This window comes from Peromyscus eremicus, chromosome 3 (assembly GCF_949786415.1).
Source record: "Peromyscus eremicus chromosome 3, PerEre_H2_v1, whole genome shotgun sequence".
Classification (NCBI taxonomy): domain Eukaryota; kingdom Metazoa; phylum Chordata; class Mammalia; order Rodentia; family Cricetidae; genus Peromyscus; species Peromyscus eremicus.
This window is the reverse complement of record NC_081418.1, coordinates 85,563,773-85,591,269: the sequence shown is the minus strand read 5'-3', so window position 1 is coordinate 85,591,269 and position 27,497 is coordinate 85,563,773. Positions and strand designations below refer to the sequence as shown.

Genomic DNA, 27,497 nt, shown 5'->3' with positions numbered 1-27,497 from the left:
CTTGGGGGTGTGAAAATCTTTCTGAAATGAGCAGTGACTCACCAGCCATTCAGTGTTGTGAATACACTGGAAGACACTGAACCACACACTTTATGATGGTTAAAAGGAATGAAATATTACTGAAGCTAAGCAAGATGAGATGATATGTTTTAACACATGTCAAGACTTGCTGTTACTATTAGAAAGAGTCATTATGGTCCTGGTCAAAACTAGATAAATAGATGGCTAAAAGAGAATAGAAAAATCAGAAATAGACACACCTAATTTGGGAAAACATTTACGATGAAGTGACACTCCAAAGCAATGAAGAAAATGTGATCATGTTTCTATGTAGTCCTGAGTCAGTGGGATGGCCATACACATAAAGTGAACTTTATGCATGTAGATCAATCCTGATAACTGGTAGATATGAACATGGTAGGCAAAGCAATAAATAGAGGATAATATAGAAAATATCACCTGAAGTATGAAAATACTTCTTAAATGAAATATAAACAGGAGAGATCATTTAAAAGATTGACAAGCTGGGTGTCCTTGTGCACACCTGTAATGCTAACACTCAGGAGGTGGAGGAGGAGAACTTCTCATTCATGGCCAACCTGAATGATGCAGTGAGTTGAAACTCACTGAGCAATAACATCTGCAGCCAAGCTTAATGACCTAAGTTCAGTCCCTGGGTCCCACGCCATGGAAGGAGAGATCTGTCTCCTGTAATTGTCCTGTAACTTCCATATGCACACCATGGAACCTAAGTACCCATGTATGTATATGTGTCACACACACGTGTGCAGAGAATGTAGATAAATGTAATTTAAAAATTAATTAAAATATCTATATTGCTTAAAAATCACATGAAAGGCTTGCACTGTTGCTCCCCTCAGAGTTCAGTCAATCTCACTGGGACAGGGGCAAGGCCCCATTGCGGAGAAGATGATCAAGGATGCAATGAAATCGGGAAACTGGGTGTTTCTGCAGAACTGCCATCTTGCCGTCTCCTGGATGTTGGCAATGGAAGAGCTGATCAAAACCTTCACAGATCCAAGTGAGTTGTGCACATTGCTTCTGAGTAATGACAGCATCCTCAAACAGCTTTTCTTGTCCAGACGGTCTAATGACAATTCTCCGTTGTAGACCTCGTGCTTTCTCCTATTGAGAAGAAAGATTTGAGCAATAGGGAAACTGGGTAATGTTCCACCCAATCAGGATTCAAAAGCAGGCCTTTGAACTCCAAGTAAGGGGATGGCACACCGAACCATCTGGTCCACCTTGAGTTCTGTGAAGCCACCTGAACTCAGAGTGTATCTTATGGGTGGGATGAAAAGAAACAGAAAAACAGGCTTGGGTCAAGAAAAGACATTAAATCTTACACTATACAATGAAAAGCACAGCCTCAGCATTGTGGCGTTTTCCTTGAATCCCTACACTTGAGACATAAAGGCAGCCAGATCAGGAGTGCAAAGTCATCTTTGGCTACAAGGCAAGTTCAAGACCAGCCTGGGCTACATACAAGACACGCTACCTAAAATAAAAACAAAGTAGAAATAGAAAAAAGTACAGGACCAGGTGTGGTGGTGCACACACCTTTAATGCCAGTACTCTGAAGGCAAGGGCAAGTGGATCTCTGTGAGTTCAAGGCCAGCCTGGTTTGTGTTATCTCCAAAAAAAATCAGAACCAGGATGCCATATGGAGAGTACCAAATGGCCTAGGGTATCCATGACCCTTTCTTTGGGACCTTGCCAACTATGGAAAGCTTTCAGAGAGGGTAAATAAGAGCTATATGACTCTTGTCTCATTTGCTCACTGTGCCTCTTGAGAAAACAGTGCTTCTTTACAGGGTAACCCAGCTGCCTTGATTACTAAGTCACCTTCCCTGGAAGCCCCTCATCCCCAATGCCATCCCTATACATTTAAATGGGAAATGAACAGAAGGGAAATGATCTCACACCCAATGAGAAATGACAAGGTCTTCACTACAGGTCAGGATCCAGCATCACAAAAGCAGTTCCTGGCAGCAGGGCTCCTTCCTCTTCTTGCCAGCTCTTCAAGAAGCCTTAAAAGACTGAGGAGGTGGGCATGAGGTCCCACCCTGTGGTGATCTATTGTGTATCCTAATAGAGCTTGCCTGAGGATCAGAGGACAGAGGCAGCCACTAGACTAGACATAAAGGTCAGGCAGTGGTGGCACACACCTTTAATCTTAGCACTCAGGAGGCAGAGATCCATCTGTATCTCTGTGAGGTTAAGGCCACACTGGGCTACATGAAATTGATCCAGTATAGGAGAGAAGCAGAGCCAGGCAGTGGTGGCACACACTTCTAATCACAGCACTTGAGATCTCATGCCTTTGCTTGGGAAGCACACATGCCTTTAATCCCAGGAAGTAATATGGCAGGGCAGAGAAAGGTATATAAGGCGTGAGGAGACAGGAACTAAAGGCTCTTTTTGGCTGAGACCTTTTCCGTGAGGACTCAGAGGCTTTCAGGGTCGGCTGAGGAGTTGGCAAGGGGAGGTCGGCTGTGGCTTGCTCTGCTTCTCTGATCTTTCAGCTTTTACCCCAATATCTGGCTCAGGGTTTTCTATTAATAAGACCGCTTAAGATTCGAACAACGCCACCCCCAGCCAAAGAGCTATATTGGCAACTGATAGCTGCTGGGAGAAGGGAAGTCGATTTCTGCTGAGTGTGGCCCTGGTAAGGTGTCCATGCTTCACTGGAAGGCCACCCATCTGAGAATATTTGAGCAGTACAAATCGGACTTGACAGGTGTGAAAAAAGACTCAAAGTTGTACTGAAGGGATGTGGGAGGAGTCAGGGGAAAGATGGGGATGATCAAAAATCCTCAAAGAACCAATAAAAACATATATTAAATAAAAAAAGGTAAGTACTTTATTGATATGTCTAATTTCTTTATGGAAGCATGCCAGCTTCCAGAGGTACAGTTTATGGTATGCTTGAACTGTATGAACTGCGTCTTTCACAGCAGTTTTCCTTCCCTAGAAAGGGACTCCTACAAGCTCTACATTTTCTTTCCTGTTGTTTTGTCTTTGTTTTAACAGATCAGACAATTAAGGAGACGTTCCGGCTTTTTCTAAGCTCCATGCCTAGTTCCACATTTCCTGTGACAGTCCTCCAGAATTCTGTCAAGGTAATGCATGCAAACAACTAGAATGTGAGAGAATTGGTCCCTGAGTATCCACCCAGGGCTCCAGGGGTCCCAGATCTTGAAGAGACCCACATAAGGGACTGTAAGAGCAGGCAGGGAAGGGGTTTCCCAAGACAGTGTTCATTTTTGCGTGTCCTGGTCTACTGGCCATTCAACTCTTCCGACTCTCCCCTCTGCAAGAAAATGCTACATGCATGGAGTTATGAGGATGGTCCCCTCTCAGAGCTAAGGGACTGTTTCTGCATTTGACAGACATGAGGCCTCCAGTTTCCGGGTTTCAGTGCGGTAAGTTTCCAATATGAGGGAAATCTTTGCATATGAGAAACAAGAGACACCTCTTGCCTCCCTCCCCTCATGTCATGGGACATAGTGGGACAAAGTATGCAGGATAGTTCTTTATTTTGAAATGACCACAGATCCAATGGAGAATTACTAGGCTTTCTGTCTTATGTTTAATAGGGGAAGGACCCTAGATGGAAACGTCTGAGGTCCTTGTGATGGTGGTTCAACATGGTAGTTCTGAAGACCCCACTAGGCTCTGTTCTCCATGGTCTGTGGATAAACAAGACAAAACGTAGCGGTGCTGGGGAGATGGCTCAGTGAGTAATAGAACTTGCTGTGCAAGCATGAGGAGCTGAGTTCAAATCCCTAGCACTCATATAAAAAGCCAGGCATAGCATATATACCTAAAACCCCAGTGCTATGGAGGGCAGAGTTAAGAAAATTACTGGGGCTTGCCACTCTCACTCTAAGGTCAGTGAGAGACTATGTCTCAAATAAATAAAATAGAAAATGATAAGTAGAACATCTGACAACCTCCTCTAGCCCCTGAGCATACATGGGTGTGCACATAACCACACACACACACACACACACACACACACACACACACACACACGACACAAAGTAGGCCTGACCATTCCAAAAATGCCCCATTGGCATCAGTTATCCATCTCGGTGGCTCCAGTATATGCATGCTCTCCAGAAATAATGCGACCCTATAAAATCATCTCCTCTGTCACATATGTTCTCTAAATCCAGGTAACCAATGAGCCTCCAAAGGGCTTACGTGCAAATATCAGGAGAGCCTTTACTGAAATGACACCTTCGTTTTTTGAAGAGAATATACTTGGAAGAAAATGGAGACAACTAATATTTGGCATTTGTTTCTTCCACGCAATTATTCAGGTAAACTCCATTCTGCTTTTTTAAAAGATTTGCTTATTTCTATTTATTTTTGTGTAAGTGTCTGAGTGTGTGTATACCATATATGTGTGGGTGCTTGGGCCAACCAAAAGACAGTGTTGGATCCTCTGGTTCTGGAGTTAGAAACAGTCATGAGCCACCTGGCATGGGTGCTGGGACCCAGACTTGGATGCTCCGGAAGAGCAGCAAGCACTCTTAACCCATTGGGCATCTCGCTCCAGACTCCAATTCTGCTTTTTAACAGCAATAAAGAAGTGGTCTATATTAGAAATATGTAAATAGTTAATACATAAGTGAAAACTTGAAAATAGCATTTTAAAACTCTAAGGGCTCACTCTGTGTTGGAACCAAAGTTTATTTAGTTCAGCCACCAATCTCTATGCCTTTTCTTGCCTAAGCATTCCCACAGCCCCCGCTCTTGCCTCTATCCTGATCTGCCTAGAGAATACCATCACCCAGGTGAATGCATGAGGTCCAGTTCAACAGCTCAACTCTGCCTCATACCCCAAATCTGCTTCCCCTCCAGAATCCAGTCCCCAAACTGGTGATCTCTTTCACTCAATAACCTACAATAAAAACTCCAAGAATATTTTTATCCTTTACTCACCCACATATATTTTGCCAGTCTTCAAGATCACCTTGTTTTTTGTTGGTTGTTGTTTTGAGGCACAATCTTTACTTTTGTACAATCTACCACACAGCCCAGACTTCCCTTGACTTTTCGCCCTCCTGCCTTACCCTCCCAGAAGCTGGGACAGCAGGTGCATGTCACTACACTCAGTTTGGTTCACATATTGTCCTTGTGGTAGTTCGCTCCTACCTGCTCCTCAGGATGAGTTCACCACCTTTAAGAGACTCCTTCTTACCTCTAACTAAAACCCTAAACCCTCTGAAAGATAACCTTCAAAGCTGCACCAGATTCCTTCCATCTGTTCAAGATGCATTACTTAGTCCGTTATACACCCTGTGACCCTGTCCTCGAATTCTGACTCTTTACCTCTAAGTGTTATTGGTTAGACTAGCTTCCTGGTTTTCAACTGTGTGGGCTCTACAGAGAAAGAGGCATTGGGGAAAAAAGGGATGGGTAAAGATGCAAGACATGGAATAAACAAACAAATGGCCTGAAGAGATCAGAAACTCCATAGATGGAACTGTATAACGTTTAGTCGAAGTTTGACCTACAGGAGAGAAGATGGAACCGACTTCTGAGCCAACCATTAGTTTAAAATTAAGAAGTTGGGGGGGTAGTAGAATATTAAAGGGGGTAATTTCACTATGATAACACAGAGATTGTGATTATGTATACCAATTTTAGTTGTCTGCAGTTATTGATGCCACCATGGAGAAGTCATCAGGTAACCAGCATGATATGGCATGACCACGAGGCATAGAAAAACTTAAAGCAGTAGAAATGGTGATGTGATGGTTAGTTCTAAATGCAATTTAACACAACCTAGAACCAATGCAGGGTTGTTGAGATCAACTTGGCCTGAAGCGGTGTCTGTGGGAGATTGTCTTGATTATTAATTGGTGTGGGAAGACCCAGCCCACTGCAGGTGGCACCATGCCCTGGGCTTGGATCTTGAGTTGTGTAAGAGTAAAGGAAGCAGAGCATTCTCTCTGCTCTTGTCTGTGTGTGTGATGGGGCCACTTGCTTTAAGTTTCTGCTGCCATAGCTTCCCCATGGTGATGGGCTGTAACCTGGAGTTCCTGCCACCATGGCTTCCCCATGGTGATGGGCTGTAACCTGGAGTTCCCAATGCCATGGCTTCCCCATGGTGATGGGCTGTAACCTGGAGTTCCCAATGCCATGGCTTCCCCATGGTGATGGGCTGTAACCTGGAGCTAAAGTAAAGATAAACCCTTTCTCCTTAGGTTGTTTTTGTCAGAATATTTTATCACAGCGATGGAAATAAAACCAGGACAAGAATTCTCTCTCCCTCTCCCTCTCCTCCCTCTCCCTCTCCCTCTCCCTCTCCCTCTCCCTCTCCCTCTTCCTCTCCCTCTCCTCCCTCTCCCTCTCCCTCTCCTCCCTCTCCCTCTCCCTCTCCTCCCTCTCCCTCTCCCTCTCCCTCTCCCTCTCCCTCTCCCTCTCCCTCTCCCTCTCCCTCTGTCTGTCTCTCTCTCTCTCTCTCTCTCTCTCTCTCTCTCTCTCTCTCTCTCTCTCCCCCCCTTCCCATTTCCCTTTCTCTCTCATAATTATAGTGTTTTTATGCCAAACTCTAAGTGAGGTGGGGTTTTTTTCCTAGCTTGAAATATTTTTTTTTACTCTACAGAACAAAGTTTCTTTTGATAGACCTGCCAAATCTTCCATGACAGATTTTCTTTTAGAAACATGGGAATATTGAATGAAGATGTCTGTGGCCTGTTTGGTAAAAGCCTGACTGAAGCTGAACCAAGTGTTTTTAACCAGTTGTCGTACGGGGATGCCCACCATTAATGAAAACTTTTATTTTTTCAATACTGAAAATTCACTTCCTCATCATCATACAAAATTAACTTCATCAGTCATATCTCAGAATGTTTTCATCTTCCATTCTAGGAGAGAAAGAAGTTTGGCCCCCTAGGCTGGAATATCTGCTATGAATTTAACGACAGTGATAGAGAATGTGCCTTACTGAACCTCAACCTTTACTGTCATGAAGGGAAGATCCCCTGGGATGCGCTCATTTACATTACTGGTCAGTGTGTGCATGGGGCCTGGGCATCTGGCTGCGGAACAGAGCTATTGATTTACACCTGCCTGGCCCCTGTGAAGACTGTGTCCTCCTCCAATGCTTAATGTTGGCAATGACAACTGATGTCCCCTTTGTGAACTTACAGTAGCAATAAGCATGTCATGAGAATATTTACACATAAAAAATTGGGGAGACATTTCTCCCCAATGATAATACAATAATGTAGCAATAATACAGATGTCATTTGTGTGTGTGTGTGTTTGTGTGTGTGTGTGTGTGTGTGTGTGTGAGAGAGAGAGAGAGAGAGAGAGGTATGTACTACCCATGTGTATGGCTATACATGTGTGTACACGTAAAATCTAGAGGCCAACATTCAGTGTGCTACTCAACCAATTTTTTTATTCCTTGAAAATTTTATATACATATCCAATGTATCTTAATCATGTCTACCTCCCTCCTCCCCTCCCCCACTCCCCCTAGGCAAAGGGAGAGCCATTTGTCTTTGGGGCTGTGACCACTGGTAGCTTTCCACCTCACTCTTTGAGGCAGGGTCTCTCACTGAACCTGGAGCTCATTATTTGGCTAGGCTGACTGGCCAATGAACTCCAAGGACCCACCTGTCTCTGCCCTCATCCCCAGTTCTGGGAGTACAGACACAAGCCACAAGGCTTTGATGTAGATGCTAGGGATCCAGGCTCAGCTTCTCATGCTGGTGCAGCAGACACTTTGCTGACAGCCATCTCCTTCACCCTAGGAACTTCTTTAAATATTTGAGATGAGTAAGTATGTTAAAGTCTTACGTCAACCTTGGCAATGTCATATCATACATGAAATCCTTCCAGGAACACTACAGTAATAAACAGTGAATTGTGCCAATGGAACTCGAATTTCCCCTAGGCATTATATTAACATTAAAAATCATTCCATGTGGTTCCTGCCTGCTCATGTTTTTGAGCAACACTGAAGCATGCTGGGTGATGCATCTCTGGAGACAGAGACAGTGCAACCATAAATTTGAATTCCCCCTGACTTGATCTTTGACAGACAAGCTCTCTCTTTCACTTTGGATCCATCTTTCCTTCCTGGCTTGATAGCAATAATTTATGAGGTGTGTACAGATCAACGATCTTTCTATAAATGTGAGGTCTGTTTTCTCAGTGAGCTCAACAAAAGCAGTGTTTCATGGAAAGTGAGTACATTTTAGAATCTGACAGTTGGGGGGTGGTGGTCAACACTCAAGAACATTCTGAAACAAAGGGAAAAGGAAGAAATCCTTCAGTAGAGCCCAATAGCTTTAGTTTCTGTTTTTTGAAAAAAATGAAATTGTGGGACTGAAGAGGACTGAAGAGTGCTCAGTAGTTAAGAGCACTCACTGCTCTTGCAGAGGACCCAGCACTGACTGGCTCACGACTGCCTCTAACACCAGTCCCAAGTGACCTGACGCTATTTTCTGGCCTCTATGGGCTCTAAACTCATACAGGATCACATACATACATATACAGCTTTTAAAAAATAAAGTAAAATAACCAGAGCATACACGTTAGATTTTTTTCTGCTTTTTAAAAATTGGCTTATTAGAGAAATATAGCAACTACTTTCAATACCAACTAAATATGCATATAAATAAACCAAATAAAATTTGGTTATGTTTATTAATGTAAAAAAAATAGTAATGTATTTTAAAATGCAAGCTCCCTTTCAGGTGAAATCACCTACGGCGGGAGAGTGACTGACACCTGGGATCAGAGATGCCTTCGAACTGTCTTGAAAAAATTTTTCTCTCCTGAAACATTGACCCCTGATTATAAATACTCTGAGTCAGGTAAATGACTTTTATGCAAAAAGTCCCTTCCCTGGAATCCTCAGACAGCGCCTTTCAGTTTTCCAACAAGGTGCCCTGTCCATCCTCACAGTTTTATCCCATCCCCATGTCTGACACTGCCAGAGCTGGTTTGGTAACAAGAACACAATACTGCATATTATATAGCAACTACTGTGAATTTGCTTTGTATTAAATTTGATTGTATTATATCTAAATGCATTTTCAGAGCTATGGAATAATGCATTTTTAATATAATTAGAGAATCCTTCCATTATCAAATACTGAGTAACGAAGGTGTATGAGTTGGAGGTAACTCATTTGGGGTCAGACAGTAAATAGATCAATGGCCTCGGGTGTCCGTTCTTTAGAGGAAGAAATCTGATTGCTACAGTGCAAGCTCATAAAGCTCCTATTGTTGGGTTCCTGGACACTGCTTCAAATCAACTGTATGTCTTGGCATCATTAGGGAAAGGGCAGTGATGCTTCATTTCAACATTTTGCAAATGTAGCCTTTGATTTGCCGAATTAGAATCTACTTATCAAATCCATGCAAAGACCATTTCTTTTTTTTTTTTTTTTTTTTTTTTTTTGGTTTTTCGAGACAGGGTTTCTCTGTGTAGCTTTGCGCCTTTCCTGGAACTCACTTGGTAGTCCAGGCTGGCCTCGAACTCACAGAGATCCTCCTGGCTCTGCCTCCCGAGTGCTGGGATTAAAGGCGTGCGCCACCAACGCCCGGCTCATGCAAAGACCATTTCTAACATGAGCATAAACTTGGATCCTTCATGAGACTCACTTCCAACAGTGTCCAGAACCCTTCTGGGCTCCATACTCTGAAAAGATCGTGATTATAATCTCTGATGCTTAAGGGCTCAAGAAAAATTAGTGTAACTATAGGGCTAGCGCAGTGGCTGAAGGTTAAGAGCACAAACTGTTCTTGGAGAGGAAATGAATTCTGTTCGCAGCACCCATGTTGGCTCGCTCACAATCACCGGTCACTCCAGCTTCAGGGAACCCAACACCCTCCTTCTGGTCTCCACAGGCAAATGCACTTACATGTTCACGCCCATGGGAAGACACACACAGAGAAATAATTTTTTAATTAAAATAAGAACCAGGCCAGACAGTGCTGATCCATTTCATTCACATTTATCGTCTGTGCTTTTTACCGACAGGCATCTATTTTTCCCCTTTGGCTGACAGTCTCCAAGAGTTCAAGGACTACATTGAAGATCTGCCTTTGATAGATGATCCAGAAATTTTTGGAATGCATGAGAATGCCAACCTCGTTTTCCAGGTGTGTCGTCTTTCTTCTTAAAATAGCATGTTATATTGTGTAGATAAACTCGACGTTAGTCCTGCCCTCACAGCCCTGTGAGCTACAACGCCCTCAGCAAAAAAGTTAGAGACTGGCTAACCTTTCTTTCAGCTGTGGTTTCAATTCCTTCTGGTGCCTTTAGGGTCTTCAATGAGACTCAATTCCCACAGTAGCCAGAATCCTTCCGGCTCCATACTCCAAAAAGATGAAGATGCTAATCTCTAACAAGGCCTCAAGGAAATTTAATGTACCTAGACACAGCCTTCACAGAATCCTAAGACACATGCACACACACATACACACACAGTTCTGGATTAACACACGAGTAAGTGTGTGTGTGTGTGTGTGTGTGTGTGTGTGTGTGTGTGTGTGTTCCCTTCTCCCACCACACTGAACACATTTGGCTCCTGTTACATGAAGGTTATGGATATACATGGTTAGATTAGAACAGAATAGTTTTAAGTGCCCAAAGGGTCTCTTCTCAGCCCCTTGGTTCAGATCCTGGGAAAATATCCAAGGAAGATAATTAACCTTGCTCTCTCAAAGCAGTCAAGGTACCAGACCACAGCACTGGCTCCAAAGCAGTGACTCTAACCTGGGTCACGACCCCTCTGGGGGTCACCTAAGACCACTGGAAAACACGGATATTTATATAACGAATCACAACAGTAACAAAACTACAGTGATGAAGCAGCAACGAAAATAATTTTATGGTTGGGGGTCATCACAACATGAGGAACTCGCATGACCCAGCCTCATCTCAGGCATCTGTAAAGAACAGAGCTGTATCTCCGAGGACTCCAGACATCTCTAACGGTCATGGGTTAGATTCTCCTGAAGAGATCAGGGCAGGGAGATCATCTTTTTTTTTTTTTTTTTTTTTTCAACTTAAGTTTTGCCTGTATGTGTGTTAGAAGGGGAAGTCGCCAGGCAGTGGTGGCACACTCCTTTAATCCCAGCACTCGGGAGGCAGAGGCAGGTGGATCTCTGAGTTCGAGGCCAGCCTGGTCTACAGAGTAAGTCCAGGACAGCCAGGACTGTTACACAGAGAAACCCTGTCTCGAAAAACCGAAAGAAAGAAGGTGAAGTCTACCTCGGTATGGAGGCCTCTAACAACACCGGAATCTCCAGAGCACACCAGGAGGTCAGTGTTCTGACACTTATTTCATGTTCGCCAATAGTGATGCCGCTTCGTTCAGAGGGGCACTAAAATGATGTGTCCTGGCTTCCGTTGCTCTGCTTTCGAGAGAATCTGCTTGGAGCTAAACCTTCTGTTTACTCCTCTCTGACCTCTGACCTTTCTCCTAAATGGCAGAGGGAGGAGGGAAGACAGGGCTGGCCCAGCCTCCTCCAGAGGACAGCTTCAGGAGGGATAAAACCACCCCACTCCCGCCCCTCACCCCTAACACACACACACACACACACACACACACACACACACACACACGGCATTGTAAACCAGCCATGGAGACGTTCGTGTTGTCCATTGGTTTCAGAATGACTGGGAGAGCAGATGTGGAATGACTGGGAGAGCAGATGTGGAATGACTGGGAGAGCAGATGTGGAATGACTGGGAGAGCAGATGTGGAATGACTGGGAGAGCAGATGTGGAATGACTGGGAGAGCAGATATGGAATGACTGGGACAGCAGATGTGGAATGACTGGGAGAGCAGATGTGGAATGACTGGGAGAGCAGATGTGGAATGACTGGGAGAGCAGATGTGGAATGACTGGGAGAGCAGATGTGGAATGACTGGGAGAGCAGATGTGGAATGACTGGGAGAGCAGATGTGGAATGGCTGGGAGAGCAGATGTGGAATGACTGGGAGAGCAGATGTGGAATGACTGGGAGAACAGATGTGGAATGGCTGGGAGAGCAGATGTGGAATGACTGGGAGAGCAGATGTGGAATGACTGGGAGAGCAGATGTGGAATGAGCCCCAGATGTGTTTCTCTTCGCCTTTCCTTCTTGCACAGTTCCGGGTTAACACTGCAGCCACTTCCTTTGAGCAATTGCCGCTTTTCCCTCCAGAGGATTCTGATAAGGTGGAAGTTGGAGAGACGGCTCAGCAGTTAAGAGCACTGGGGACTTGGATTCGATTCCCAGCACCCACGTGCAGCTCACAACCAGCTCCAGGGGACTCAGTGCCCTCCGCTGGCCTCCACAGACATGTATGAACGTGCTGCATGAACGTGCTGCACAAACATGCTAGCAAACCACCCATACCCATAATATAATGTACAGAGGTGGGCATGTGACCGAGGCTAAACCAAAGGCTGCCACTCCTCCCTCTGCCACTCTGTACACAGATGTCCAGCACGGTCTACGCACATGCTGAGTTTCGGGAAGGGTCCTCTGGAATCGGTGGCTGGGATGTCATATCTGCAGATATCTGTCTTTCCCCTGATGATCCCACCCCCTCCCTAACCACCATGTAGGGGAAACTCCTCTGCCATAGGAAAAGCCAAGAGTCCCGGAGAAGAAAACAGCCGGACATGTGTAGAAGAGACAAGATTACACCCGTTTGTGACCCCACAGACGTCCACACTCTCAAGGCCCCGACTGAGCCGTGGAATTGAACTGGCGTTACTGGTACAGCTTCCCAGGGATAAGAGTTCACAGACTTAACATAAGCATGAGGACACCAACGAGAAATGGAGTTTTCCGAAGAAGTGCGCAAACCTAGGCCACTCGGATCATGTTAAACACAGGGAGGCAGCAGGGGGAAGTGACGTAAGAATGCAGAGAGGTGCTGCACCTGGCGGTGGTGTCGCACGCCTTTAATCCCAGCACTTGGGAGGCAGAGACAGGCGGATCTCTGTGAGTTCAAGGCCAGCCTGGTCTACAGAGCGAGACCCAGGACAGGCACCAAAACTACACAAGATACCTTATTTTGAAAAAAAAAAAAAAGGAATGCAGGGTGGTCAGAGCAAGATATGCATTTTTTGTATCTTTTTTTATTATTGTTGTTCTTTGAGATTATATTCCCTCTTCTTTTCCCTCCCTTTAAGCCTCTTATGTGCCACCCCCTTGATCTCTTGCAAATCTGTGGCCTCTTTTCTTTAATTGTTGTTGTTAGCGTGTGTGTGTGTGTGTGTGTGTGTGTGTGTGTGTGTGTGCATATGCATGTATGTTGTGTATGTGTGTGTTCCTAAATACATAAATACAATCTGTTCAGTCTGTATAATGTTACAGATATGTGTTTTCAGGGCTGAGCATTTGGTAGAAGTGTGCTCTGCCCTGGGGAAGACTATTGGAGGTTTTGGTTTGGTTTGGTAGTTTGGTTTTAGTTTTTGGTTTTGGTTTTGGTTTTTTTAGACAGTCTCTGCATAGCCCTGGCTGTCCTGAAACTCGCTCTGTAGACCATGCTGGCCTTGAACTCACAGAGATCCGCCTGCCTCTGCTTCCCCAGTGCTGGGATTCCAGGCGTACACCACCTCCCACAGCAAGGTTGCTCTTCCACCAGATCACTGTGGAGGAGTGCTTCCTTCCTCCAGACAGCAGAAGGCCTGCTTTGGTGTGAGAGCTTTTACCTCCTGCTTTCAGGAAGGAAGGAGGAAGATTTGAAATCCTCCATCTGTTTGCCTGTTGCCTTTAGCCAGAGAAAATCTTTGTATCAAAGTGTCATTATGAGAAAGCATGTTCTGCTTAGGTTAGGTAACTCGGTCCCTTTTAAGGAATGTGGTCTGAACAGAAAAGCTATACATTCTTCGTACACTTCGCAAGTTATATTTAAATAAATGCTTCCTAGAAAGTAGTAAAGGACAGAACGGGGCAGGAAGGGGCAGATCTGAGGTCCCGAGTGTGTGTCACCGGCCCCCTCTGCTGTCTGAGCCTGACCTTGTCACCCCAGGGCCCTGCCGAAATGTCACTTTCTAAAGCTGAGTCTGAACAAGACTCAGTGTTGCTATGAAGAAAAGCCAAATGACAACCAATTGGATGCTGCCGCCCCACGTAGCAGATTCTGCTCAGACAATGAGTGCTAGGGGTTGTTGAGTCGAGGCTGACAAGCCCTCTGAAGAGACACTTGCTGCTGTGAGGATGGTCTGCTTCTGAAGGACCGAGTGGACCAGAAGTGGAAGAGGCAGGCTTGTGTCCACACAGCTGCTGGGTCTGTCGCCCTACTGGAAAGGTCTTTCTGTCCCGTTGGGGGGAGAAAGATGCCATAAAGACACAGTTGAGCCAAGCCAGCTAAAGTGGAAACTTGCCGAGCTTCCGGTCCAAACTCAGGGATGCCCACATCCATGTTGTGTCCAGAGCTCCGCGGGAGACCATGTGTCATTCTGCCACAGAGGCCGGGAAAGAAGGAGCTGAAATGCTTTGCTAAGCTTGGAGAGCCCAAGCTAGAATTGCAGGCCGAGACCACTGGTTGTGTGTCTATGCTGGGCAAAGGCAATGAGACGATTATTGCTGGGGAAGCAGCTTTTCCCTTCCTTTCTCATCAATGGACGTAAGGTCTTGGTCAGGAAGGATGAGCAAGCAGGTCTAGAGATCTGATGAACAGCCTTGTGCATGTAATCAATGGTACTGTGCACTCAAAATTTGATTGCGAGCTGGTGAGAGGACTCAGTGGATAAATGCAGCTGCCACCAAGCCTAATGCCGTGAGTTCAATCCCTAACACCCGCAGGTGGAAGGAGAGAACTGACCCCTGCAAGTTGTCCTCTGACCTCCACTCACACGTCATGGCATACATGTGCATAGGCGCACACAATTTTCTTAATGTAAAAAAAAAAAAAAATGTAATTTGGTTAAGAGAGTAGCTCTCGTATTGTACTCTAACCACAATTGAATTGATACCTTTGTTTTTGAGAACTTGCCTGCTTCCTACATGTAAACGACACATATGAAAACTTCACCTGACTCCACCTTCCCTGCTCTGTCTCCTACCGCCACTACAGTACAAAGAAACCAACACCCTCATCACCACCATCCTGGAGGTTCAGCCGAGATCCTCCTCGGGCGGCGAGGGGAAAAGCAATGATGAAATTGTCCAGGAGCTCGTTGCTTCCATCCAGACCAGAGTTCCAGGTAATAAACACTTCCTGGCGTCTACCCATAACGGGAGCCTTAGGAATAAACCCAGAGAACTAAATGGTAAGCAGATGCGGAGGCTTAATTTTTTTTCATGGATTTTCTTTCCCTGGAGAGCTCGCCTCACGTGGAGTTCTCCGTTTATGTCTAAAGATCTACTGCACCCCAGCAGCCCACCTGCAAGGACCACGAGGAGCCACCTGGCTTACAGCCCACACGACTTCAGCCAGGCTTTGCTCTGAGCTCGGGTTCTAAAGTCTCTGGACCTGTGGCGTCCAAGACAGTAGCTGCTGGCTACATGCGGCAGCTTGCTAACCTTAAAATTTGACATTAAGTGCTCGGTTGCACTAAGCATTTTAAATGCTTGCGTCTTGGACAGCACAGATGGGGACATTTCCAGCATGGTTTAAAGCTTTATTAGAATCCTGTCCTAGAATCCACTTCAGTATCTTCTTTATTCAGGAGAAATGGCCACTGGTAATTTATGGAATCTTCCTGAATGATCACAAGAGAGCCACTCTCCCACTTCCCTGAGACTGACAGTATATTTACGTCCCTAGATCAACTGTTCATGGTCGGAAGTAATGTCATAACAAGAGAACAGAAACTGAGGTACAGAAAAAGAACCATGACAGAGTCCTAAAGACTCTAAAGGCCTCCGGGTGAAAAGGAGCTCTGAGCCATGTGACCCAAGCATAATCCTGTCATTCCCCACCACACAAAGGGCGGGCCCCAAAAACCGAATGTCCACTTGGGCGGGGAGTTGTGTTAATGTTGAAGAACACTGTCAGTTAATGTAGGGAGCAGTTTCTTCTACATAAATAGAATGTAGGAGAAGAGTAGAAATGATGCAGAGATGAGGGGCAGTGGACACAGCAGACTTCCTCCAGAGTCCCGTTGACGCTGAGATTTTCTCTCCATGCTTCATAAAGCTCTCACTTACACTCTGAAATGGGAAGCAGGTTTCTCCACACATCATGGAGCTTATGCTTTTTCTGTGAAATGAGAAGCAGGCCATCTGCTGAGACTGAGAACAGGAGGTCCGATCAGCTCCACAGAACTTAGGGGCTTGAAATGCCCCCCTCTGTGGGGGATAATAAAGCTCGTATAACTGCAGCTCTGTGGTCCGGAGAGATCAGGCTGACCCACACCCTGCTGAGTGATGTTCCTCCAGCAGCCAAATTGTGAATGCTTCAGAAGGAATCCAGTCTGCATATGGTATATCTTAGAACCCCTTATGTGCTCACCCTTGCCACAGACATTCAAGGAAAACAGAGTTCCTTCCTTCATCCTAGCCCATGTGGCTCATCTGGACCTCCGTTTTGTAGGACTGGGGTAGGAAGGACATATCATTCTCCCTCCAGTTCGACTCCAGTCTTGAGTGATGCTCGTAACTTGGAATAAGCGCAAGTCTCTCTCAGTCTCTGTCTCCCACTTCCACCCCTTCCTGTCCTGGAAGCAATGCAGGTCTACAGGAAGACCAAAACTTACACACATATTCGAGGGATGAGGGGAACACGACACTGGGTCCCTGGCCCTCGGGTCTCTGGATCGTTGCTTGTCAACTAAGCCATCACTTTGGTGGGTGGCATTTGTCCCAAGGTGTTCAGAGCTCTGCCTCTCATTCTGCCAAAGCCAAATGTATCTTGGTGAAGTCAGAGGACGACTTGTGGGAGTCGGCTCTCTCCTTATAACTAGGTGTGGCTCGGGGATTGAACTCGAGTTAGGAGGTTTAGCAGCAGGCACCATTACCCACTGACCCATCTGCCCAACCCCAGATGTATTCTCTTAGGCCTCCCTGCCACGCCTCCACACCCACTGTGGAGACTGACCCACAGGAGCCCCTCACTCAGACCTGCAGAGTCCACAGGCACACTGACTTATGCCTCACTGGCTTCCTCTCAGCCCCTCCCCCATGGTTACCCAGAAAGGAAGCAGGCTGCCCTTCGCTTGGGTGCATGACTTCCTCCCACACTATCCCAGTCAGTGTCTCTTGTGCTCTACCTACCTGTGTCCAAGCCAAAGTTCAAACCAGCCCAGAAGATGAATGAATACTGCCTTGACAAGAAGTGAAATACTGATTCTCTCTCTCTCTCTCTCTCTCTCTCTCTCTCTCTCTCTCTCTCTCTCTCTCTCTGACAGACACATTTTTCCCTGATTTCCATTCATTTAAGCCTTATTATTTTGTGACTGCTTCAATGTAAACACAGGTGGATCACCAAAGACTTATAAATTTTTTTTAAATGTTGTCAAATTGAAACTCTTGCTTAAATAATGAGAGAAATTAGCTTTAGGGAAAAATACATGTAACAAAAAGCCAGGCCCCTGAGAAGGCTCGGGGGCTGAAGCGCTCACCTGGCCAGTGTGAGGACCTGTGCTCACGGGAAGGTGGAAGGGAGAGCTGAGTCCTCCAGGTTGCCCTTTGACCCCCACAGTCCATCATGGCATGCATACACTTGCACTCACGTGTCGCATGAAAACACAACAATAACAGATAATGTTTTAAAGGAGAAGCCCCTGACAGTAGTAGTGTTGTGAAGATGGAAATCAAGGATGTCTGGTCTGAGAAGCCAACTGTGTGTGTTTCAGAAGCCCTGCATATGGAAGGAGCCTCCGAGAGCCTTTTTGTCAAGGACCCTCAAGGCCGCCTGGACTCTCTGACCACCGTCCTTGGCCAGGAAGTGGACCGGTTCAACAACCTGCTGAAGTTAATACATGTATGAAGGCTTACCTCCATCACTGCTACTGGGTAGCTGAGCCTGAGAACAATATAAGACCATGAGTGTGCTCAGAAGTCTCCATCCTGTCGTTTCTAGGCTTCTCTTTGGCTGTACTAAGCCCTCCTCAGACCCAGGCTGTGTGTGGTTGAGTCAGCATTCCCTTATTCTAACAGCGGCTGTGTGAACATGTGACATTACAGACCCTCAGGCTCCTCACTGATCTGCCTTACATCTGTAGAATTACTGTTGGGGGCTGGAGAGATGGCTCAGTGGTCAAGAGCACTGGCTGTTCTTTCAGAAGACCCGGGTTCAATTCCCAGCATCCACATGGCAGCTCACAACTGTCTAGAACTCAAGTTCCAGTGGATCTGACTCCCTCACAAAGACATGCAGGTCAAACACCCATGCATGGAAAAAAATTACTGTTGGGGGCTGGAGAATGGTTCAGTGGTCAAGAGCACTGGCTGTTCTTCCAGAGGACCAGGATTCACTTCCCAGCATCCACATGGCAGCTCACAATTGCCTGTAACTCCACCTCCAGGGGCTCTAACACTCTCACACAGACATATATGCAGGAAAAGCACCAATGAATACAAAATAGAAAATAAAATAAAAATAAAATTAAAAACTCCTTAGAATTACTGTCAACTCACTTGAAATTTTCCAGGACCTCAGCACTCAGTTAAGAGTGAGTTGGGGCTGAGGAAACAGTTTAGTCAGGACAAGCCCAGTGACCGAAGTTCAAGCCCCAGAACCCAAGTGAAAAAAGTAGAAGCCTTGGGCAGCGGCCTGCCCTTGTAATCCCCTCTCTGGAAAGCAGAGAGAAAGGTGGGTTCTTGGGGAATCATTGGTCAGCCAGTTTAGCCTACTTGGGAAGTTCTAGGCCAGTGAGGAACCTTGTCAAAAAAGAAAAAAAAAAAGTAGGGCTGAAGAGATAGCTCAGCAGTTAAGAGCGATTTTTGCTCTTCCGGAGGACCTGGGTTCGATTCCCAGCACCCACATGGCAGCTCACAACCACCCGTTAACATCAGTCCCAGGGAATCAGATGCCCTCTTCTAGCCTCCCCAAGCACACATGTGGTGCACATACATATACACAGGCAAAACACTGAAGCACATAAAATAATAAAATACATAGATTTACTTTTTGTTAAAAAGAGGTAAAGACAATGTCAGAGGAGTGATACCTGAGGTGGTCTTTTGCCACATGCGTGTACACACACATGCTCAGTCACACACATAGACACTGTGAAAGCCATTTTACATTCCCTCTCCCAATAATTATGCCTGTAATGTGCACTGATCTTTTTTTGTGCTCTCAGATTTCTCTAGAAACACTCAACAAAGCCATTGCTGGACTTGTGGTGATGTCTGAAGAAATGGAAAAAGTGTATCAGAGTTTCCTCAACAACCAGGTTCCCTCTCTGTGGTCTAACACAGCCTACCCATCCTTGAAGCCACTGGGATCATGGGTCAAAGACCTTATCCTGAGGACCGCATTCGTGGATGTACGGAAGATTTCACTCGTGCGGGTTTTGATGGATTTGGGAGATTTCACTCGTGCGGGTTTTGATGGATTTGACAGCATGGCTGGCCCTAAACTCCTGAGGGAGCTCTGAGTAACAACTGTTAGCAATCATTTGATTCTGGAGAAACAGAACCTTCTAGTATGGCTTCACTTTGAAAGTCTTAAGTAGATTATAATGCCATTTTCCCTAGGCTCTTATCTATATATTGGTTTTCAACTCCAGGCCTTTCTTGAGGTTTTAGCTGCAATGTACAGCCCCATTGTAGAGTGTAAAAAATGGCATGGCTCCACCCAGTCAGATGTGTGTTGGCTGCCCCAGCCTCTTGTCCCCTGTGGGTTCAGGTTGGCAGTCAAGGCTGGTAGTTGAGAAGGGGAATGGACCAGCAGTAATACGAGGGGCAGAGGGTAATTCAGAATTCATTTAGATGCCACCCTCCCCTCCCAACACAGCTCTGATTTAGACAGCTCATTCTACCTCCGAAATGAAATGCTTCATGAAATCACGTCTCTCCCTTAGCTGTGGCTCAAAAGAGGACAACCCAAGTCCTTCTGGATTTCCGGCTTCTTCTTTCCTCAAGGATTTCTCACAGGTACTGGTGCCTTCCTAGGAAACTCTTGCAGGAAAGGCTGTGGTTTTTTACACGCACAGGGTTTCTAGGAGCTGGGGAAATAGTGTGGCTGCCGATGGTCCTGCTGACCCGGCTGATCTAGGACAATCTAGGATTACTCCTCCTCCATCGTGGAGGTGGAGGGAGTGGGAGGGGAAAAATAGATGCTCCCTGGTAAACTAATCCTTGCCCTTCTCTGGTTATCCATGGGTTTGATTTAGGCTAAATCCATGAATAGATAGCTATTGGTTCAACTCTCCATGTGACACAACCCTCCCATTTCCCACCCTCCTTCAGAGGTTTCCACTGCTGTCACCCTGCACATGCCTCAGCTCTAGGCAGCCTCCTCTCTCTAAAAGATACTTTCTATTTTGAGACAGGGTTTGGTTTGTTTGTTTGTTTATAGTTTGGGATTTGTTGGTGGTTTTTGTTTGGGTTTTTACTTTTTGTTTTGTTTTTGGTTGGTTGGTTGGTTGGTTGGTTGGTTGGTTGGTTTTTTGAGACAGAGTCTCATTGTGTAGCCCTGGCTAGCTTGGAACTCACTACGTAGACTAGGCTAGCCTTGAATTTACAGAACTCTGCCTGCCTCTGCCTCCCGGGTGCTAGATTTAAAAGTGTTTGCTACTATACCTAACTTGTTTGTTCTATAGGTGTGGGGTGTGTGTGTGTGTGTGTGTGTGTGTGTGTGTGTGTGTAGCAAGTATTTGTATGGAGGCCAGAAGAAGCTGTTGGATTTCCCTAGCACTGGAGGTATATAGGTGGTTGTGAGTTGCCTAATGTAGATACTGGGAACTGAACTCGGGTCTCTGCAAGAGTAATAACTGCTCTTAACCACTGAGCCATCTCTCCAGCCCCCTTTCCCGTCTTCTTAATCATGACATAAACTTATACATCCCTTGGGTCCTTAACCATCCCCGCCCCCAGCATAATCCAGGCTTCTATGCTCTATGAACTAATTCCATGTAGAATGTTAATAGCTTGAGTTTCTTTTCCAGTTATTTTTCCTTACATTTATTTATTCCTTTATTGGGAGGGAAGGCATGCGTATTCACAAGACAGATGTGGAGGTCAGGGGACAACTTGCTGGAGCTGGCTCTCTCCTTCCACAATGTAGGTCCCGGGGACCAAACTCATCAGGCTTGGCAGCAAGGGCCTTCTCCTGCTTAGCCATCCCACCAGCCCCAGTGATGGTTTCTGTGGAGAAGGAGCTCTCTGACGCTAGCACAGCCTGGGTGAATGGGAGGACGAAGGATCTGTGGAGCAGCAATGTACTTTAAAAGACCTACGCTCTTGTATTTTCAGGAACTCTTCAGAACCATGCTCGAAAATATAACTTGCCTATAGATGAGCTGAGTTTCAAGTATAACATGATCCCCTCCTACCGAGATCAAGCCGCAGTGGTAGAAGCGGCCAAGGACATTCATTTTGGAGAAGAACTGCCCATGGACCTGGAGGTATTGCCCACCTGACTACATGGCAAAGCTTCTATCCACTGTCAGTGAAGAGTTCAGCCAGTCCCCCCTGCCCCACCACCCCCATTCGCAGGAGCGGGAGAAGAGGGCGGTACTCATACCCCAAGGCCAGCTCCTCAGCAGCAACTAGATGGAAACGTCTCAAATGTAGTCCAATTTACAGAACTACTTTTCTGCATAAAGCTACATCATTTAGATTCAGACAGCAGTGGTGTCCATCTTACAGAGGCAGTATAATAAGACATTCAAAACAGTTTCAGAATGAAACAAACTTGAGTTTGAATCCTGGTTCTGCCCTTCACCAGCCATGTGTGCTGAAACAATTGCTTACGTGCCTGAACTTCGGTGTTCTCATCTAGAAATTGGGGCTGATGACAGGACTCAAAGAAAGAAGCAACATGTGTCATATAGCCAACGACAAGTTCACTCACATAATCCACTATAATATTATAGACGAAGTTTGTCTACAGCAGCCACTCGGCCCCCTCCTGGCAGAACTGAAATGCTGCCTTCATACCCCTTCTAACTGTAACCACAGTAGGTGTGTGCTGTAGGGGTGTGTCTTAACGGTCTTACCCTCTTCCAATAGTATTGCAGATATATAATCTATCTTCTAGAAGGGCACGCAGATCCTCAAGGGGCCTTGCTGAGAAGAACAGATCCAGCCCTTACCTCCCTCCCTCTGCTTCTCAAGAGGGAAAGAAAAGGCATTACTCACAATGTCAGATAGTCTAAGGTAGCCACAATTGGGTTTCCCAGGAGCATCCCCAAGTCTGCATCCTGGTGCAGTGTAGCCAGTATCAAATTCAGTACCAAACTGAGGGCCAGGGTGACCTGCCTCTCAGATCTTTAGGGTACCCCTCTCTGAAATGCAGGAATAGGAACGACTGTTTTTAGAGGTACTTGTTGAAGGGGTGGGACACAGGCAGTGACTCAAACTGTTCATCCCTTCTCCTCCGCTCACCCCTGAACTTCTGTCTTTCAGTTGCCCTCTCCTGAAGATGGAGTTCTTGTTCACGGGATGTTCATGGATGCTTCTCGGTGGGATGATAACGAGATGGTCATAGAAGACGCATTGCCGGGACAGATGAACCCCATGCTGCCTGTAGTTCATTTTGAACCACAACAAAACTATGAGCCAATCCAAACACTCTACCACTCCCCACTCTACAAAACAGGAGCCCGGGCAGGAACGCTTTCAACCACAGGTGAGGATGTTCTTCAGATTTGTACATGGGGCCGGAGAGATGGCTTAGGAGGGAAGAGCACTATCTGATGCTCTTACAGGGAACCCAGGTTTGATTCTTAGCACCCACAAGGTGGCTGACAACCATCTGTAATTCCAGTTCTGGAGGATCCAGTACCCTCTTCTGGCCTTCAGGGGCACTGCACACATGTGTACACAGACAAACAAGCAAACACACACCCATGTACGTAAAAATAAGTATGTTTTAAACAAAAACCTCAATCAAAACCCAAATACTGCTGGGCATGGTGGCACATACCTTTAATCCCAGCATAATCAGACAGGTCTTCTGTGAGTTCAAAGCCAGCCTGGTCTACATAGTGAGTTCCAGACTAGCCAGAGGTACGTAGTAAGACTGTCTCAGAAAGAAAAGAAAAAAGCCAAATGCTGGTCACTGAATCGGTATAGTGCTTGCCCAGCATACACAACTTCCTGTGTGAAGTCCTCAGCACTGTGTAAAACTGGGGGTGGGGTATGTGCCTCTAATCCCAGCACATAGGTCAAGGCAAGAGGATGAGAAGTTCAAGACCATCTTCAACTATTTAGCAACTTTCTGGGGCTAGCCTAGGCTATGAGACTCTCTCTCTCTCCCTCTCCGCCCCCCTCTGTGTGTCTCCCTCTCTCTCTCTCTCTCTCTCTCTCTCTCTCTCTCTCTCTCTCTCTCTCTCTCTCTCTCATACACACACACACACACACACACACACACACACACACACACTGCTGCACTGGGGATGAAGCTCAGTTATGGAATACTTGCCTGGCATGGAAAGTGTCTGGGCTCAGTGCTCAGGAGTGAAAAAAAAAAGTTAACTCTGCCAAAAAAAAAATTGCTGGCTGTAACACACTAAGAAAGTTGTTGGTCCAATTAACTAGATTTAAGATGGGAGTATCTGTGCTGGAGAAATGGTTCAGCAGTTAAGATCACTTACGGCTCTTGCAGAGGACTGGAATCCCATCCCTAGCACTAATGTTAGCCTGTGACTCCAGCTCCAGAGGATATAAACCCCTCTTCTGGCCTCTTCAGACATGTACACTCATGTGCACATACCCCCATGCAGACACACATACACATAAGTAAATAGAAATAAAAGAATACACATTTATGGCTGGTGAAGCTGTGTTTGTAATGACGCTGGGTGTACATGGACATCAGAACCTTAGTGTTCATTCCTGTTAGAACTAAGAAGTAGAAAACAGAGTTTAATGGGCAGAGACTTCCAGTTCCAAAGTGATGGACTGAATAGGCACTGAAAGCACCCCTCACCAAATAAAACCTGGCCTGTCATAAAAGAGGTTTTACATGAAGTAAGTGAAAAGCTGTGTTACAACACTCTGAACAGATCTGAGACACAGTCCTCAAAAGGAGGCAGAGAGAAAGAAAACCATCTCTACGGATAGATATGCATACACACAGACACGAAAATTAAAATTTTAAGTTAGATCATTGATAGATACTTGAGGCTTAATCACCAAATTTTAAAATGCTTAACTCCTAATGAAATGGTTGTAATAATTGCCAGTGGCTGCTTGTCTCCTAAAAAGTCAGTCAGGTGTACGCATGTTTCCTAATGGAGGTGCAGGTCACCGTAAAATGACCTTACTGAAGCAGTCAAATCTCTACGTCTAAACCTTCCTTCACATGGATAGGAGAGATGTCCGGATTCTGGGAAATCTAGTGGGACAAACAACCCGGTTATGTCAACAAATATATTGTAATGGGTGGCAAAGACACAGAGGGGGACTTATAATTAAAGGAGATTTAAGGCACACGTCATTGCTGTGGGGTGTGGCCCTTATTTGGAATCTGAATCAAGCTAACTGTCAAGTACCAATATACTGTATGGAACAGTGCGGGGAGGGGGTTGCAGGTATTATCTGTGTATGTACACTTGAAAAATTTGAACAGCTATTGGAAGTTAACATCTTAGCTGTGACAGTTGTTAAGTCTCTAGGAGTCATGACTTAAAGACACACACTAAAATAAGTGCAGCAGAAATTGACACCTAGTATCTGCTTCAAAGTAATCTAGGAGTCGTGAAGAGGTGTATAGGATGAGACAGATACAAAAGGAATGTTTCCATTTATCCACAGAGGAAAAAACAAATATGATCAAACATGAACAGTGAACCTAGTTAACCAATCAGCGCATTCTAACAATTTCTCGCTATGCTTTAGAACGACACAGTAATACCGTTTTGAAACTAGGCTGAACGAATGGCTGTCCAAGTCTCTTGTGAGCTGTAGCATCATAAAGAAGAATGAAAGCAGGCAGGTTCCTCTTGTGATGGAGACCGGAAATATTTCCAGATGTAAAATGAGTTTCTTCACTATGGGGTCCCCACCCACCTCAGAGCTAGTTCAGCTAAGGACCTGCACAGGCCCTGGTCCTTCCTGCAGACAGCAGCTTCCTGTAGTTCAGGCTCTGTAGTTCTAAAGCCCATTTACATTCAGGCACCCTGACCCTCTGGGAAACACAGCCTTTATTCCTGCATCCTTTTCTTTCTTTCTTCATTCATTTATTTTGAGACAGCATCGCACTGTGTAACTCTAGCAGCTTGGAACTTGCTATGTCCACCAGGCTGGCCTCCAATTGGTAGAGATCCAGCTGTCTCTGCCTGCCCAGTGCTGGGGACAGACATGAACCACCACACCCAGACTGCGATTTATTTTTAATTATGTGTATTTGTCATGGGGGGTGGGAGGTTACAGAATATGAACACCTGAGTGCACATACCGCCAGGGTCCAGAAGAGGGCATCAGATCCCTTGGCGCTGGAGTTCCAGGTGACTGTAGGCTGCCTGACGTTGGTGCTCATACATACGCTCTTAACCATTGAGCCGTTTCTCCAGCCCTCCTATATTCCTTATTACACACATCCGACTGCCCTTAACCTTCTAGTCATCCTTCTTCCCTCTGCAGAGCAGCCCACTTTTGCTTTCTTTAACCACAGTCCACAAGGCAATGTCTGTGTGCTTGCCGTAACCATCCTGATGACCTCTGACATCAGCCCTCCAGGGTTCCAGCCCAAGCAGATATGTAACATGAGCCACACACATCTATCCCAATCATCTACCTCTTGGAGATGGTTATTGTCTAACTCTGAGTCAAAGCAGAGTCTACTGTACAGTGAACCTCTCAGAAAACAGTGGTGAGACGCGGAGAGAAAGGCTTTGGGGCGGCAGCTCAATTCATTTCTGGCCAACAGACAACTTGGTTCTGCTTAAACAGACAGTGGTAGCAGGGGGTTGGTTATGTCCCGAGTCCTTCTCCAGATGTAAGGAAGGCCTCATGTGCTCAAGACACTGACTGCCTGTGGGGAAGTGTACATTGGGCTGGCACCCAAAGAAGCATGGAAAAGGAGAATGTGAGCTTACAAGGGGGTGCTTAGGACCCTGGACAAATTTCTGCACTGCATAAAACCCGTAAATACATTGGAATACTGTCTAGATTGGCTTGCCATTGAACTTGGGCCACTGCACTGGACAACCTGGTTTTCCATAGGACACAAAAGTAAGGAGAAGGTAGAGGCGTCCTCTCCTGGGTACGATACCCTCCCCTGATGTTCATCCATACTGATGTCATCTGAGAAAGCAGTCCCAAGAGACAGCAGTTTCCACTGAGGACAATAGTGTCTTCTCTATAACCCCTCAGACAGCCACACAATGGAAAGGACACTAAGAGTGACTTTTTCTATTGAATGACTAGAGACAGAATGCCTGTCACTATGCTTATTCATTTCAGGATCCCAAGACCCTTCCAGTGTAGCATGGGATGCAGGATGGATGGAGGGATGGAGGGATGGATGGATGGATGGATGACCACATGAATAGATACCTTACCTACCATTAAATACCCCTAAATCCCACTGAAATGTCAGGCCTTAATCCCAGCCCAATACTCCTAGATTCGGACTACAGACAACCTGAAACATACTCATCAAGTTATAAGATCTAAGCCTGACAGGCCCTAAAACACCATGATTCTAAAATCTCAACCTGCATAGCATGAAACCGGGAACTTTGGAGACCTGTGCCCTACATCTTCAGGTTCAGTTGGGTCTCAAGCTAGAGTCCCTACACTCTCGGTATCTCTCTGAATCCAGAGGTTACTCTTTAAATAACAGCTCTTCTCTCCCACCCCCACCCCACCCATACCCACTCGACCCCCACCCCCACCTCTCTTGTATCCCTTATTAGGCCATTCAACCAACTTCGTGGTGACAGTCCTCCTACCCTCCAATCGGCCCAGTGATTACTGGATCGCCAAGGGATCTGCATTACTCTGCCAGCTGAGTGAATGAACAGGGGCCATGCTGATCAGAGATCCTCCATGGTGAGGAGAAAGTGACTTCTAACCTGACTTAAGTGTAGCTGCTGCAGCTGTTATTTCTCCCACGACCTAAAATAAAGTAGTTTTGAGTTATTTCTGTTGGAAACCCCAGCTGTGATGTGGAGGCGACGGGATCATACACCCTCTACTAAACTCACTCCCTGACTCCATGTGAAAGCCTAGCTGCTTCTCTTTGGTGTGTTGCTCAGAGACCTGGGAAGAACGAGGAGTCGGCCCTCATTCACACATTCTCCCTGCCTTGTCACAGTTGTATGAGAGGCCCACAGTCCATGTCAGCCTCATGGCCCCAGATACTTCAGTTTCTAGACTTAATTAAAGTTCTCGAAAGTCCGACATGCAGAAGGCTGGTCCAACAAC

The 27,497-nt window shown here is 46.0% G+C and overlaps 1 protein-coding gene across 1 annotated transcript in view; it reads left to right on the top strand.

Moving 5' to 3' along the window:
- The window catches only part of Dnah6 (dynein axonemal heavy chain 6), a 205,061-nt gene extending 177,849 nt beyond the window's left edge, over positions 1 to 27,212 (top strand). Inside the window, exons 65-77 of the mRNA XM_059258003.1 lie at positions 882 to 1,042; positions 3,055 to 3,143; positions 4,203 to 4,349; positions 6,910 to 7,048; positions 8,748 to 8,867; positions 10,040 to 10,161; positions 15,085 to 15,214; positions 17,807 to 17,934; positions 19,259 to 19,444; positions 19,982 to 20,054; positions 21,375 to 21,526; positions 22,530 to 22,752; positions 26,987 to 27,212. Coding sequence (XP_059113986.1) covers positions 882 to 1,042; positions 3,055 to 3,143; positions 4,203 to 4,349; positions 6,910 to 7,048; positions 8,748 to 8,867; positions 10,040 to 10,161; positions 15,085 to 15,214; positions 17,807 to 17,934; positions 19,259 to 19,444; positions 19,982 to 20,054; positions 21,375 to 21,526; positions 22,530 to 22,752; positions 26,987 to 27,090 — 1,774 coding nt within the window. The 3' untranslated portion in view covers positions 27,091 to 27,212. The remainder of the gene's footprint in view (positions 1 to 881; positions 1,043 to 3,054; positions 3,144 to 4,202; positions 4,350 to 6,909; positions 7,049 to 8,747; positions 8,868 to 10,039; positions 10,162 to 15,084; positions 15,215 to 17,806; positions 17,935 to 19,258; positions 19,445 to 19,981; positions 20,055 to 21,374; positions 21,527 to 22,529; positions 22,753 to 26,986) is intronic.
- Positions 27,213 to 27,497: the final 285 nt, after the last annotated feature.